This window comes from Rhinolophus sinicus, chromosome 7, assembly GCF_057876585.1.
Source record: "Rhinolophus sinicus isolate RSI-liver-muscle chromosome 7, RSI-T2T, whole genome shotgun sequence".
NCBI lineage: Eukaryota > Metazoa > Chordata > Mammalia > Chiroptera > Rhinolophidae > Rhinolophus > Rhinolophus sinicus.
This window is the reverse complement of record NC_142507.1, coordinates 45,316,018-45,329,400: the sequence shown is the minus strand read 5'-3', so window position 1 is coordinate 45,329,400 and position 13,383 is coordinate 45,316,018. Positions and strand designations below refer to the sequence as shown.

Sequence of the window (13,383 nt, the reverse complement as noted above, 5' to 3'; positions counted from 1 at the left end):
CCCTCAGGCTTCTCTCCATTCGTGAAACAAGGTCTTGAACTAGACCATCTCTCAGGTCCCGGCAACCTCATGTTTCTGTGACTCTGGAGCCACAACAATGTTAAGGGTCAACCGCTGGTCTAGATAATGTATGTGCTCATGTTATGCTGAAGGGGAATGTCCCCTAGGCTGGGGGCTGTGGGGTGCGGGGCGGGGAGCAGTAATTGTCTCACAAGAAGTGGTAATAGTCTCACAGGAAGTGGGGTCTAAGCAGTGCCCAGTGGATGGGGAAGGCGATGGTGTTCCAGGGGAGGGAATGCAAACGCAGGGCCTGGAGGGGGGACACGGGGGGACAGTAAGGAGAGGGGGCTTAGTGTGTCCCGCAGCAAAGATACCACTGAGAAAAACAAAAACGTTTGAACTTGAACTTCTGAGGAGCAGGATCCCACCAGAGGTGTTAAGCGTGGGAAATATGCGGTGAGATGGTATTTAAGGAAGATCGATCTATTTACTGGCTGTCGTGGAAGAAAACAGCAGCACAAATAATCACTAACGACAGATTATTATAAGACTACGTGGCAGACTCCAGGATAACCTCAACTGTAGTTTTCAATGTCTGTAGGATATTCAGAATTTTAGGGTTCCTGGGAAGGGCCTCTGGAACACTAAGAGGACAAAGGGGAAGCTGAGGGGAGACAGGGCTTGGCACCCTTTCCTGTTCCCACCTGAACTGCAACAGCACTGCTTTTATTGGTGTATTACATGAGAGTTCCAGATCAAATTTATTTTGAAACAAGAATCCAACAGACCTCAGTTGAACGACATCAATTAATTACAGAAATGAGTAGCCAGACAAATGGTGTCAGGAGGGGGTTGTGTGAGGATAAATAATTGATTGGCTGGGCATATGCCTCCCACAGCTCATTGAGATGACTGCACATTTTCACCTGGGAGGTGCCAGCTCTGACAAAAGCCAAGTCTCAGGAAGAACGTGGACTTGGGGGACTGCTCTTCCTGTGCCCCAGGAAGTTACTGAACCAGCCTCACTCCGTGCAACACACATGTGCAATGGGCTTTGAACTGTGAGGCCCCGGGAGCCTGTCGGGCCCAGCCCGGCTCTGGGTCCTGGCTTGATTCCCTCAGCAGGTCCCTATTTACCCTCCATTCTGGTAGCTGCTTCCAAGGAGTTTTGCAGTGGGACAGTGTCTCTCCCCCACTCTTTCTTATTCGTTACCCCAAACATTCAAGAGCTTTTTGTTCTGAAACTAGACCAGGGTCACACAACAATGAACTTGGGCAAGCTACACAGATATGAGACGATCTTGCAGATAGAGTATTTTGGTTGAATCCCCTGGCTTTGTCTCCTTCATGGGAGATAGGTAACAACGGATGAATTCTGCCCTCCACATTTAATCTTACATGGTCTCATCAGTGGTCTCCTCATTGAGACCTGACTCTTAGATGCCCTCGGGGCATACGTAGCTATAGCCCTCCCTTGGCTCAGGTGTTCCCTTACCTCTGTCCCACAACGAAAGGGCTCTTGGAGGACTTCCTCACAGCTTGTTTCACCCCACTGGTGCTATTGCATGACCTTATACTATGCCTTCTGGTTATGTACCACTGCCTAACAAATCACCCGAAACCTAACGGCTTAAAAAAACATAATGACATTATCGCTCACCATTTCTGTTGGTCAGGAATTTGGGAAGGACTCGGCTGGGCAGTCGTGGCCCAGGGTCTCTCAGGAGGTGGCAGTCATAGGTCAGCTGGGGCCATGGTCATCACAAGGCTTGGCTGAGGGGAACCACTTCCGAGGTGGCTCACTTATGTGACCAGCAAATCGTTGCTGGCTTTTGTCCCCGGACTCAGTTCCTCTCCATGTGGGCTTCTCCATGTTGCTGCTTGAGTGTCCTCAGGGCATGGCAGCTCCGCTCCCCCAGAGCAAGAAATTCAAGAGACCCAGGCAGATGCTGCAGTGACTTTCAGGCCCAGCCTTGAATGTCATCCACTGTGCCTTCTATCTTGTTTTCCTGGTCACACAGGGCCAGTCCTGACCCATTGTGAAAGGGGCTACGTAAGGAAGCAAGGATCATCGGACGTCATCTTGGAGTCTGACCTATCACATTATAAAGGGTCAGCAGGGGACCAGGCTCGAGCTATTAGGTACCTTACAACTCAGTTGGAGGAGAAATCTGAAATACCTACACCTGTAATAAAAGAGGATAAATAATAATAATAATAATAATAATAATAATAATAATGACAGTACATGCCCTGGAATTCAAACTAAGTATTGAGGGAGCAATACAGCTATAGGCCCTGCCCTCTTGAAGCTTATAATCTAGTGGGAATGACAGGTTTCATGTACAGAATAGCACTTGGAATAAAACCCTATCTCCTTAACCTTACTCCTGCCCATTCCTTCATTCTACAACTCATCTCCCTTCTCACAGAGCTTCAGTCACACTGGCCTTGTCTCTCTCCTTCCAACAGGCCAAGCTCCTGCCCCGCTTTGGGGATTTGCACTTGATATTCCCCACCCCCACCCCCACCACCCCGGCAAGCTCCCCAGGTCATTGCTTGGCCAGCTCTTTCTCACCATTCAGGTCTCTGCGCTTAGTTGCCACCTGATCTTTGCTTGTGTGTGTGTTCCCCACCTCACCCAACTAGAATGGAAGCTGCGTGAGAACAGAGACTGTGAAATCGTCTTCACTGCTGTGTCTCCAGACCTGGAGAGTAAGTGGTGAATATGTGAATGAATGAAGTACCCACTTTCTGACAAGGTTCTAAAATTATATAAAATCTTCCTTCTAGAATGTTATAAACTGAAGTTCCAGCCCTGTTGTTTCACTATCTTGCAAACCAAACCAAGGTTGGTGAATTGCAGACATATTGTAAGATTTAACTTTGCAGACTCCTTGACGCTGAGCAAATAGCATTTGTCTGCCGCACCTGATTTTCCGCCACCTCTACACACAGTTGATCCAGCCCACACTGACTGTTACTTGTACTTTTTCCTCAGGGATGGAGCCTTCAATTCCTGCTTGCGTTCACTCAGTTCTCCATGCAACTTCTCTCTCTTCCTCCAAAGGAAAGGCAGTTCCAGCCTTGTTTTGCTGCACTTGTGTTTTTAGCTTTCCTAGGCTGAAATATTGAAAACAGTTGCTCATTAACATCCCAGCTTTCCTGCTTTTCAGGAGAAACAACATGACAAACAGAGACCCCATGCATATTTATTTTAAAAATATGTTTTTTAATTTGAAAGCAAATGGACGCTGCCAGTCTGCAGGTCATTTCACCTGCTGTGGCGTGTGATTAGCAAGCCCTTTTCTCTCTGGGTAGTGGTGTCAGCTAATGGACTCACGCTCCCTATGTATGTTTATCTTCAGTTAATTAAAATTTTGCCAAGTCTTCCTTGCAGCCCTTGCACACAGCAAGGCAGAGCCATGGTTTGTGGCACTGGCAGGATGGGTGAAGGCGGTCATCTTGTTAAATATTAATCTAAGAGCGCAATCAGGCCCGTGGGTTTACCCCCCTGAGGTCCTCCCGCTGGGAAGTCACAAATCGATGCCGGAGCAGCTCTCCCTGCCAGGCCTGAGTCAGCATTGGATGCAATTTTTTGGAACTGTTATTTGACAATAAATCTGAGCAGAATTCTGGGAGATCTCTCTTAAAAACTGGAATGAATTACAGGCACCTCTCCCTTGGACAGGGATGTTAACCATTCTGTGGAACTGCACCTTATAAATGATGAATGGGCCAATTTGCCAGCATATACTTAGAAGTTATGGGTCAGGGTAAGACTAGCAAAGTATCCTGCACCTCAGATGTTACCATCTTTCCCTGAAAATAAGACCTAGCCGGACTATCAGCTCTAATTCATCTTTTGGAGCAAAAATTAATATAAGACCCAGTCTTATTTTACTATAAGACCGGGTATAATATAATATAATAATATAATATAAGGTCTTATTTTAATTTTTGCTCCAAAAGAGTCATTAGAGCTGATTGTCTGGCTAGGTCTTATTTTCGGGGAAACAGGATAGTTCTGAAAATCTGCCTTCCCTGGGGATGGGGTAGGAGGTTAAGGATTGAGTTGGCACTCAAGGCCTCCGTTCCCCATTTTTGGAAATGGGGAAGTAGCTGCCCACATATTCACCTTCCCACCAGCCTCCTCCCGTCAGTCACTGCTAGTTGTGTCTTAGCTGTTGAATCATTTCAGTGGCTACCCTGGCTTGACAAACTTGGAAGATAGATAGGGAGAGTGCTCCATTGTGCGTTGAACTGTGACCCCAAAAAGATAAGTTGAAGTCCTAAGCCCTGGGACCTGTGAATGTGACTTTATTTGGAAATAGGTCCTTTGCAGACACTGTTAGTGAAGATGAGGGCATACTAGATGGGGTGGGCTAGATCCAACGGCTGGCGTCCTTGTGAGAAGAGATGACAGAGACCACCGTATGATGCCGGAGGCAGAGACTGGAGGGATGCATCTGCCAGGCAAGGAGGGCCAAGGATTGCTGGCATCACCAGCAGCTGGGACGACGCAAGGAAGGATCCTGCCCTACAACCTTCAGAGAAAAGTGAATGCTTTCATTTTGGACTTCCAGCCTCCAGAACTGAGAGGATACATTTCTGTTGTTTCCAAGGCACCAAGCTTGTGGCACAGTACTTTGCTATGGCAGCCCTGGGAAACGAGTGCACACCCCCTTCCCAGCCCCACTGCTGACTGGCTCAGCCAGCGTGGCTCTCAATGGGCTCAGTCAGCCTGATTCCCTTCCCTTTGGGGAGATCATATACAGTGAAGTCCCAATTTGCTAAAAGGTTTAAAAAGTGGGAAGTCAGGCCAAGAAGAAAACCTCATAATAGCTCAAGTCTTCCATATGATTTTTTTAAATAATTTTTTTTAATTACAGTTGACATACAATATTATATTAGTCTCAGGTGTACAACATAGTAATTAGACATTTATATAACTTATGAAGTGATCGCCCCGATAAATTTAGTACCCATCTGACACCATATATAGTAATTCCAATATTATTGACCATATTCCCTATGCTTTACTTTATACCCCATGACGATATTATAACTACCAATTTGTACTTCTTTTTTTTTTCCCCCAACAAAAGCAGCTCAACTTTATTGCAGGAAAGCTAGGGAGTAGCAGGGCAAGTGAGGGTCTCCACAGGAACTCCTATTGTTGAGCAGGATTGCCAGGTTCCCGTGTCTGGAAGACACGAAAAGATGGGTGTCCTGCCCACTTTGGTCCATCCTGTAGGCTGGGGGCGCAGTCCCTCGCTAGCTGAGGCTGAGATAGGTAACAGTCTCTCCTGTTTTCCTCAGGGTCTCCAGCAGTGTGCCCATGCTGTGCTCAGACTCGATGCAAATCTTCTTGTTGGGCAAGTTGATCTCATACTGAACTCTTCCCAGCTTGTTGAGGACCCGAGTGACCGCATTAGAGCAGCTTTCACAGCTCACGTCTATGGAGAACTTGTGCTGTGGCGTGACTGAGGAGGTAGGTGATGGTGGGTGGTGGTAGCAGCGGTGACACTTCTCCTAGTTCTCCCAATTTGTACTTGTTACTACATTCTCCTTTTCCTCCCATCACCCTAACATCCCTCCCATCTGGTGACCCTCAAAATGTCCTCTGTATCGATGAGTTTGTTTCTGTTTTGTTTGCTCATTTATTTTGTTTTTTAGAGTCCACATATAAGTGAAATCGTATGGTATTTGTCATTCAGTCTGACTTATTTCACTTCGCATAATACCCTCTAGATCCATCCATGTTTTAGCAGATGGCAACATTTTGTTCTTTTTTATGGCTTAGTAATATTCCATTGCATATATGTACCACCTCTTCTTTATCTATTCATCTATTGATGGACACCCAGGTTGTCTTCATATCTTGGCTATTGTAAATAATGCTGCAGTGAACATATGGATGCACTTGTTCCTTAGAAGTAATGTTTTGGATTTCTTCAAATAAATACCCAGAAATGGGATTATTGGGTCCTTCTTTGTCTCTTGTTACAGGCTTTGTTTTAAAGTCTATTTTCTCTGGTATAAGTATTGCTACCTCAGCATTTTATTTTTTTTTTCAAATTTCATGAAATAACTCTTTTTCTATCCTTTTACTTTCAGTTTGTGTGTGTCTTTTGATCTGAAGTGAGTCTTTTGTAGGCAGCATATGTAAGGGTTTTGTTTTCTTACCCATTCAGCCACCCTATGTCTTTTGATTGGAACATTTAATCCATTTACATTGAAAGTCATTGTTGATAGAGATGTAGTTATTGCCATTTTATTATTCATAATTTTTATCTTTTCTTCTTCTTCTCCTTCTCCTTCAAGAAGTCCCTTTAACACTTCTTGTAATATGGTTTGGTGGTGATGTACACGTGGCAGGAGGGACTGAGGCCACTTTTAGCTTTTTCTTGTCTGGGCAGCCCTTTATCTGTCCTTCCATTCTAAATAATAGCTCTGCAGGGTAGAGTGGTCTTGGTTGTAGGTACTTACTTTTCATCACTTTGACTATTTTGTGCCAATCCCTTCTGGCCTGCAAAGTTTCTGTTGAGCAATCAGCTGACAGTCTTATGGGAGCTCCCTTGTAGGTAACTGACTGCTTTTCTCTTCCTGCTTTTAAGATTCTGTCTTTGTCTCTAACCTTTGGCATTTTAATTATGATGTGTCTTGGTGTGGGCTACTTTGGGTTTATCTCGTTTGGGACTCCCTGCACTTCCTGGGCTTGTCTGTCTATTTCCTTCACCAGGTTAGGGAAGTTTTTCATCATTATTTCTTCAAGTAGGTTTTCAATTCCTTGCTCTTTCTTTTCTCCTTCTGGTACTCTTATGATGCAAGGATTGGTACCTTGATGTTGTCCCAGAGGCCCCTTAAACTATCCTCTCTTTTTTTTGGATTCTTTTTTCTTTTTGCTGTTCTTTTTGGGTGTTTTCTGCTACCTTATCTTCCAAATCATTGATTTGATCCTCTGCTTCATCTTATCTACTATTGATTTTCTCTAACATATTCTTCATCTTAGTTATTGCATTCTTCAGTTTTGACTGGTTCTTTATATGTTTCCTATCTCTTTGTTGAAGTTCTCACTGAGACCATTGAGCATTCTTATAACCAGTGTTTTTCATGCTGCATCTGGTAGAATACTTGTCTCCATTTTGTTTCACTCTTCTTCTGAAGCTTTGTTCTGTTCTTTCATTTGGGACATGTTTGTTTCCCCATTTTGGCTGCCTCCCTGTGTTTGTTTCTATGTATTAGGTAGAGCTGCTATGTCTCCCAGTCTTGCTAGAGTGCCTTATATAGTAGGTATTATGTGGGGCCCAGTGGCACAGTCTACTTGGTCTCTTGAGCCAGGTGCTCCAGGTGTGTCCCTTGTGTGGGTCGTGTGTGCCCTCCTGTTGTAGTTGAGCCTTGATTGCTGTTTACATGTCAATAGGAGGGACTGACCCTAGGCTGACTGGTTGTGAGGACTGGCCATCACTACAGTCGAGGAGCTGTGGTGCAGAGACCCACCCTATTGAGCAGGATTCACTTTAGCAGGGTTCTGGTGCCTGCCCAGTCTGCCCTTTGGGTGTTGCCTTTATCGAGGTGGTTTGGTGGTGCTCTGGTGTGGTCTGAAGCTGGCCACCAGGTGTGTTGGTTCTGGAGCTTCTTGGGAGGGGCTCTGGTGCAAGTCAAGTTCAGCTGCTGCCTGTGCCCTCTCTGGGGCCACTTGGTTTGAGTTACAAAGTGATCTGCAGATTGTTGCCACTTGTGCTGGGCTTGGAGGTGACTGGGAGAAACTAAGCTGTGAACTGAGGCTGCTGTTGCTAGTGCCAAGCTTGGGGCTGCTTAGCAAGAGGTACAGGGCACGCTGAGGTCAGATGTTGCTTATTTGGTGTTTGTGAACCTTTGAGAGATTTTTAAAAAGTCCACAGCATGAGCCAAGACAGGCCATTTGTATGGAAGCAGCTTGGATGTGCCTGAAAGTTGGGGTCTCAGAGAATCACCAGGGCAAGGCAATTGGTGTTAGCCAGGTTAATGGAGACTCAGAGGTGGTGCCCTCCTGTGTCTGCAAGCTGGGTACGGGGAGTGGGGGAGGACTGAACAAAGGAACAATGGCTTCTGCCTGCACTTCTGTCTGGGGAAAAGCTGCCCTCTAGCCCTCACCCGGAAGCCAGTTAATTCAGCTGCTCCCCGTATGTCCCTGATACCTTTCAAGCTGTTGCCCCAGTGGTGGAGCTCAGAGGGAGTAAGTCAGACTTACTTTAAGAGGAATGCCTGGGACTCCAGCAGTGTTCTGTCTCACTCAGCCACAATCTCTGCTGGATTTCACAGCCAGAAGTTGTGGAGACTTTTCTTCCCGGTACTGGAAGCTGGGCTGGGGAGACTGGTGTGGTGCTGGAATCCCTCACTTCTCAGGGGGGACCTCCACAGCCAAGATAGATATTTTTAACTGCCACCCATATGTTTGGGACCAGCGGGTTTCACATCTCCACCCCTCCGGCCAGTCTTAACATGGCTTGTTCTGTATATCCTTAGTTATAGGACTTCTTTTCAGCTAGACTTCAGGCAGTTCTCAATGATGGTTGTTCCATGGTTTAGTTTTAATTTTGAGGTAGTCATGATAGGAGGCAAGCACAGCATTTACCTACTCCATCATCTTGACTAGAAGCTTGCATATGATTGTTGAAACATATCAGTCCACATTCTTGCCTATGCTGAGATCAGTGAACATATTAAGATGGCTCTTTGATGATGGAGGATGTCACTCTGCCTCAGGGGTCATCATTCTAAATTCAAGTCTCCCTGGCTGGCATCACAAATACAGAGAGAATAAGATGTTAGCATTGGGGAAGCAGCAGGGGAAAAAAAAAAAGATGTTGGCATGAATTTTTACTGACCGCAGCACATATTCTGGAAGTTGAATTTTTATTTTCACATTCCTGACTAACTCTGTCTCTTCTAAAAGTTGAATGTAACCCAAAAAATAATAAAGTTAAATTTAGGGTTCAAGCTAGGTGAGTTTCTAGTAATCAAGATTCTACAATACTCTGTTGTCTTGAGATGGCTGTGGGAAGGGACATTGAACTTGAGGTCAGAAAACTTGGACCTGCATTCCAATTCTGTTCATTCTCACAACAGCGTTGGAAGGTCAATATAATTATCCCCCATTTACACATGGCAGGAGGGACTGAGGCCACCTCATGCCCCACCTCCAAGGAGACACTCAGGAATCAGAAAGATGGCTTCTGCTTGGCCTTTGTTTTGCTGAATGGGACACACCACCTGAGGGTAGAGATGAGCTCTGGACAACAGAGGGATTTTTAAGAAGTTGTAGAGGTGAAAAGAAGGAAAGAGAAAAAGAAAGATTGGTAGGTAAGTGGCATTTGGGAGAGGAGGTGGAGAGGAAAGGTGTCTGATAAAAACTTTGATTTAGTTTGTATTGTGTAGTGTATGATCTGTACATTCTTCCCCATTTCCATATCTTAAAAATGGAGGCAGGGCCGGCCTGGTGGCTCAGGTGGTTAGAGTGCCATGCTCCTAACTCCGAAGGCTGCCGGTTCGATTCCCACATGGGCCAGTGGGCTCTCAACCACAAGGTTGCCAGTTCAATTCCTCGAGTCCCGCAAGGGATGGTGGGCAGCGCCCCCTGCAACTAAGATTGAACACAGCACCTTAAGTTGCCGCCACTGAGCTCCCGGGTGGCTCAGTTGCTTGGAGTGCATCCTCTCAACCATAAGGTTGCCGGTTAGACTCCTGCAAGGGATAGTGGGCTGCACCTCCTGCAACTGGCAACGGCAACTCGACCTGGAACTGAGCTGTGCCCTCCACAACTTAGACTAAAAGGACAACAACTTGAAGCTGAATGTCATGCTCCACAACTAGGATTGAAAGGACAACAACTTGACTTTGGGAAAAAAAAAAAAAAAAGTCCTGGGAGTACACACTTTTCCCCAATAAAGTCCTGTTCCCCTTCCCCAATAAAATCTTAAAAAAAAAAAAAAAATATTTGTCTAAAAAAAAAAAAAAGGAGGCAAACATCCCTACTTTCCAGGGCTGCTGGATGGATAATATAAGAGAATAAAGGTAAAATATCTGGCCTCCTCCTCCCTTCCCCTGCTGACCAAGAGCCTATTCCCCCCCCCACCCCTCCCATGCTTCTTTAATACAGAGAAAAGAAAAAGCAAACTCCCAAATCTACACACTGTTTAATGATCGGCTTTGACCTAATTCTACTTCAAAGCGTTTCCTTCTCTTTCCTACCTCCCACTACCTCCCACCCAGCTGCCAAGTATAGAGACTACATGAAAACTTAGGCCACATGGAAACCAGGAATGTTAAAGCCTTTGAGAAAACAGCTGTTTGTTTGTTCATGTACCAAGTTTTTGCCCTTGTCTTGTTTGATCACAAGAGCCTGTGGGGAAGAAGAATAATCCTTGCACTTTTTATACTAGTCTACACAGGGCTCTTACACCCTCATTTCATTCCACAATAACTCTGTGAATAAAGTGAAACTGCGGTTCAGAGATTAAATACGTTGGCTAAGAGACACATGACAGAAATGGGGCTAGAACCCACGTCTTCTCACCGATTTCCTTGGCTGTCACTGTCTCGAGTAGTTTTTATGCGTAATCATTACTGTATCCATTAGAATACATTTGGCTGCAAACAACAGAAAAGCCAAGTCACACTGGCTCATGTAACCAGACATGCAGAGGTTGGATGGCTTCAGATCCAGCTTAAGACAGTGGTTCTGTACTCTTTCTCTGCTCCTCCCTTGCTCTGTTTCCTCCTCTGTGCGTTGACCTCATTTTCAGCCTGGCTTCCCTCATGCCAAAATGATTTATTGCCCTCCAAATTCCACATCAACACATCACGACGTACAGAGGAAAAGAGTCTCTTCTTCTGTCTCTCTTATGAATAAGGAAGATTCTTTATACGAAGTCCCAACAAGCAACCCCCTCGTGCCTCATTTTCTCGAACTGGAACAAGTGTTGCGGTAAACATCTGCCATAGTTGTGGTCACTCTGGCTCTTTTGACCACTCATTCTTTGTTAGGACAAGTCTAAAATTATAAGTTCCACCTTCCCAAGGTACAAGTCAAGATTTTGCTCTCCCTTTGTTAGGACAAGTTTGAAAGTAGAAGTCTACACCCCCTCAAGGTAGAAGACAGATTTTGCTCTCCTGACACAGAAATGGGTCTTTTACACAAGAGTTGATGATACGAGAAGAAAAGTACAGAGTATGTCTCTCCTCGCCCCTCTTCTCTCCCATTCCCACCCCTCACACACAGTGGCGGCATTAATGGTTGCAGTAAAGTTAAGCTCCCCGCACAGAAGCAACTGGGGTACAGTCTATAGCACTGGCCTCCAGAGCTTGGTAGTGGTGGTAGTTTTCCTGTCAGCGCTGACCTGGGCAATGATTTGGGCCAGCCTGGCCTGGTGCCCGGCTCCTCAGCTCTCTCTATGATCTTGTAAGCCACCCATTGTTCTTTTAATAAATGGTTGAAGAGCTGAATCACCCAGAGTTGGCTTCCTTTTTTGCAGCTGAGAACGTAACTGATGCACACACCCGTTCCTGAGCACATGGCTGGGCCCGTGCCCTTTGCTGGCCTGTCTACACCTGTGTTCCCGAGCCAATAGTGGCGGCAAGAGAGTTGGGATTGCCCTTACACCAATCAAGACCTGTGCGGAGTTAAGTTCAGGGTAAGATCAGCTTCCCAGGAAGCACAGGGGGATATGTGGGAAACCCAGATAAGAATTGGAATGGTAGGAGGAAGGGGGTATGGATGCTTCATGGGCAGCCAGAAACGTCTACCAAGGCCTGTGGTGTGAGAGGCTCTGTGGCCAAACACATTCACCCTCACAGCTCTACAAGGTGGGTATTACCCCCTTAAACAGAAACAGAGACATTAAGTAACAAGACAGTAGAATTAATAAACTGGAATTCAAACTAGGTCTATTTGACATTGATGCATTCATTTTTTTCATTTACGGGTCTGTGGATCAGCTGGGCTCTCCTGGGAACCAGTGGATTTGGCTCCAGTTACACACTGGGTTCAGGATGGCTCCATGAACCTCCTCATTTTTTTTGGACCAGTGGCTACTCAGGGGCTACCCAGGATTTTCAAGGTAGACGGCGCATGGCAACCTTCCATTGTCCAAAGCAAATCACACGGTTATGCCTAACATCAGTGGGGCAGGGAAATATTCTTCACTGACTCTGGGAAGAGGAACAACAAAGTCAGTAGCAGAGGATATGGATGGATAGTACTGTAATAGGGAGAAAGTAAAGAACTGGGAACAATAATTTTAACAAGTGTTTACTGAGCATCTACTATGTTCCAGGCACCATTCTTGGCCCTGAGGCTACTGTGGGGAGAAAAGCGAATTTGTCCCTCATTCTCACAGAGCTTACATCCTAATGAATTCTTCCAGTGTGGCTATATACAACTTTTAGTGTCTTTAAAATTTTGCCAAAAGAACCCAGAGAGGAAAGATAGAAAGAATGGAGGAAAGGTAGAGATGGGGAGAAATGGAGTGGCAGAAAGCCCTTCATCCCTTCCAGATCAGTCTGGGGCCCAACCAGAGGCCATCCCACAGCTGAACCTCTCTCACCTGTTCTTCCTACCGTCTCCTACCTTTACATTTCATTCTGCCTGCCCTTCCTGTCCCAGGTTTGCTCAGTTCTGCTACTCCAGCAGGAATGGTCTTTCTCCCTGTAGTAGATGTTTGTCTTTTTTTTTCTTTTTTCTTTTTTTGGGGGGGTCCATCATTCCCTCCAACTTCAGCCTCCTAATGTTGCCTTACTTTTCCTTTTGGGGGAAATTGCCCATTGTATAATGCTATGGGGGCTGGGTGATTAGATCATTTCTCTCCCCGGCCCAGGGCTGATGGGGAGATGGGGAGTGGATACATAGGGCTTGACCAAATGGAGGCTTTCTCCTGGATTTTGACTCTTGGGTGTGAGCCAGAAGGGCCGGCTGCAATGGTGCACAGTCCCAAGCATTTCCATGGGGTGGCCCTGCCTGTGGCTCCATTGCCTGGCCACTGACCTACCTGTGGTTATTGTCCCATTTTCCAGGCTCAGACCGTCAGCCTCTCCCCTGTGGATTCTGGAAGCCTCCACTGTCCCGCTGATAATTTCTTCTTTGTTCAAGAGGGCCAGCAGAAGATTCTGTTCTTTGCAATCAAGAACCCCAGTCATACCATATGACACAGCAATTCCACTTCTAGGTATATACCTAAGAGAAATAATAACATATGTCGATGCAAAAACTTGTACACCGATGTTCATAGCAGCATTCTTCATAACAGCCAAAAAAGTAGAAACAATTCAAATGTCCATGAACTGAAAAATGAGTAAATGAAATGTGGTATATCCATACAATGGAATATTACTCAGCCATCA

General features: G+C 45.7%; 1 protein-coding gene across 1 annotated transcript; it reads right to left on the bottom strand.

The window, feature by feature from the left end:
• Positions 1 to 5,277: 5,277 nt before the first annotated feature.
• LOC148757794 (copper transport protein ATOX1-like) lies at positions 5,278 to 13,179 on the bottom strand. Its single transcript, XM_088799316.1, has 2 exons — positions 13,032 to 13,179; positions 5,278 to 5,486 (listed from the first exon to the last, which is right to left on the bottom strand). Exons 1-2 carry the CDS (start codon positions 13,177 to 13,179, stop codon positions 5,278 to 5,280), a joined length of 357 nt encoding a protein of 118 aa, XP_088655442.1.
• Between the last annotated feature and the right edge of the window lie 204 nt (positions 13,180 to 13,383).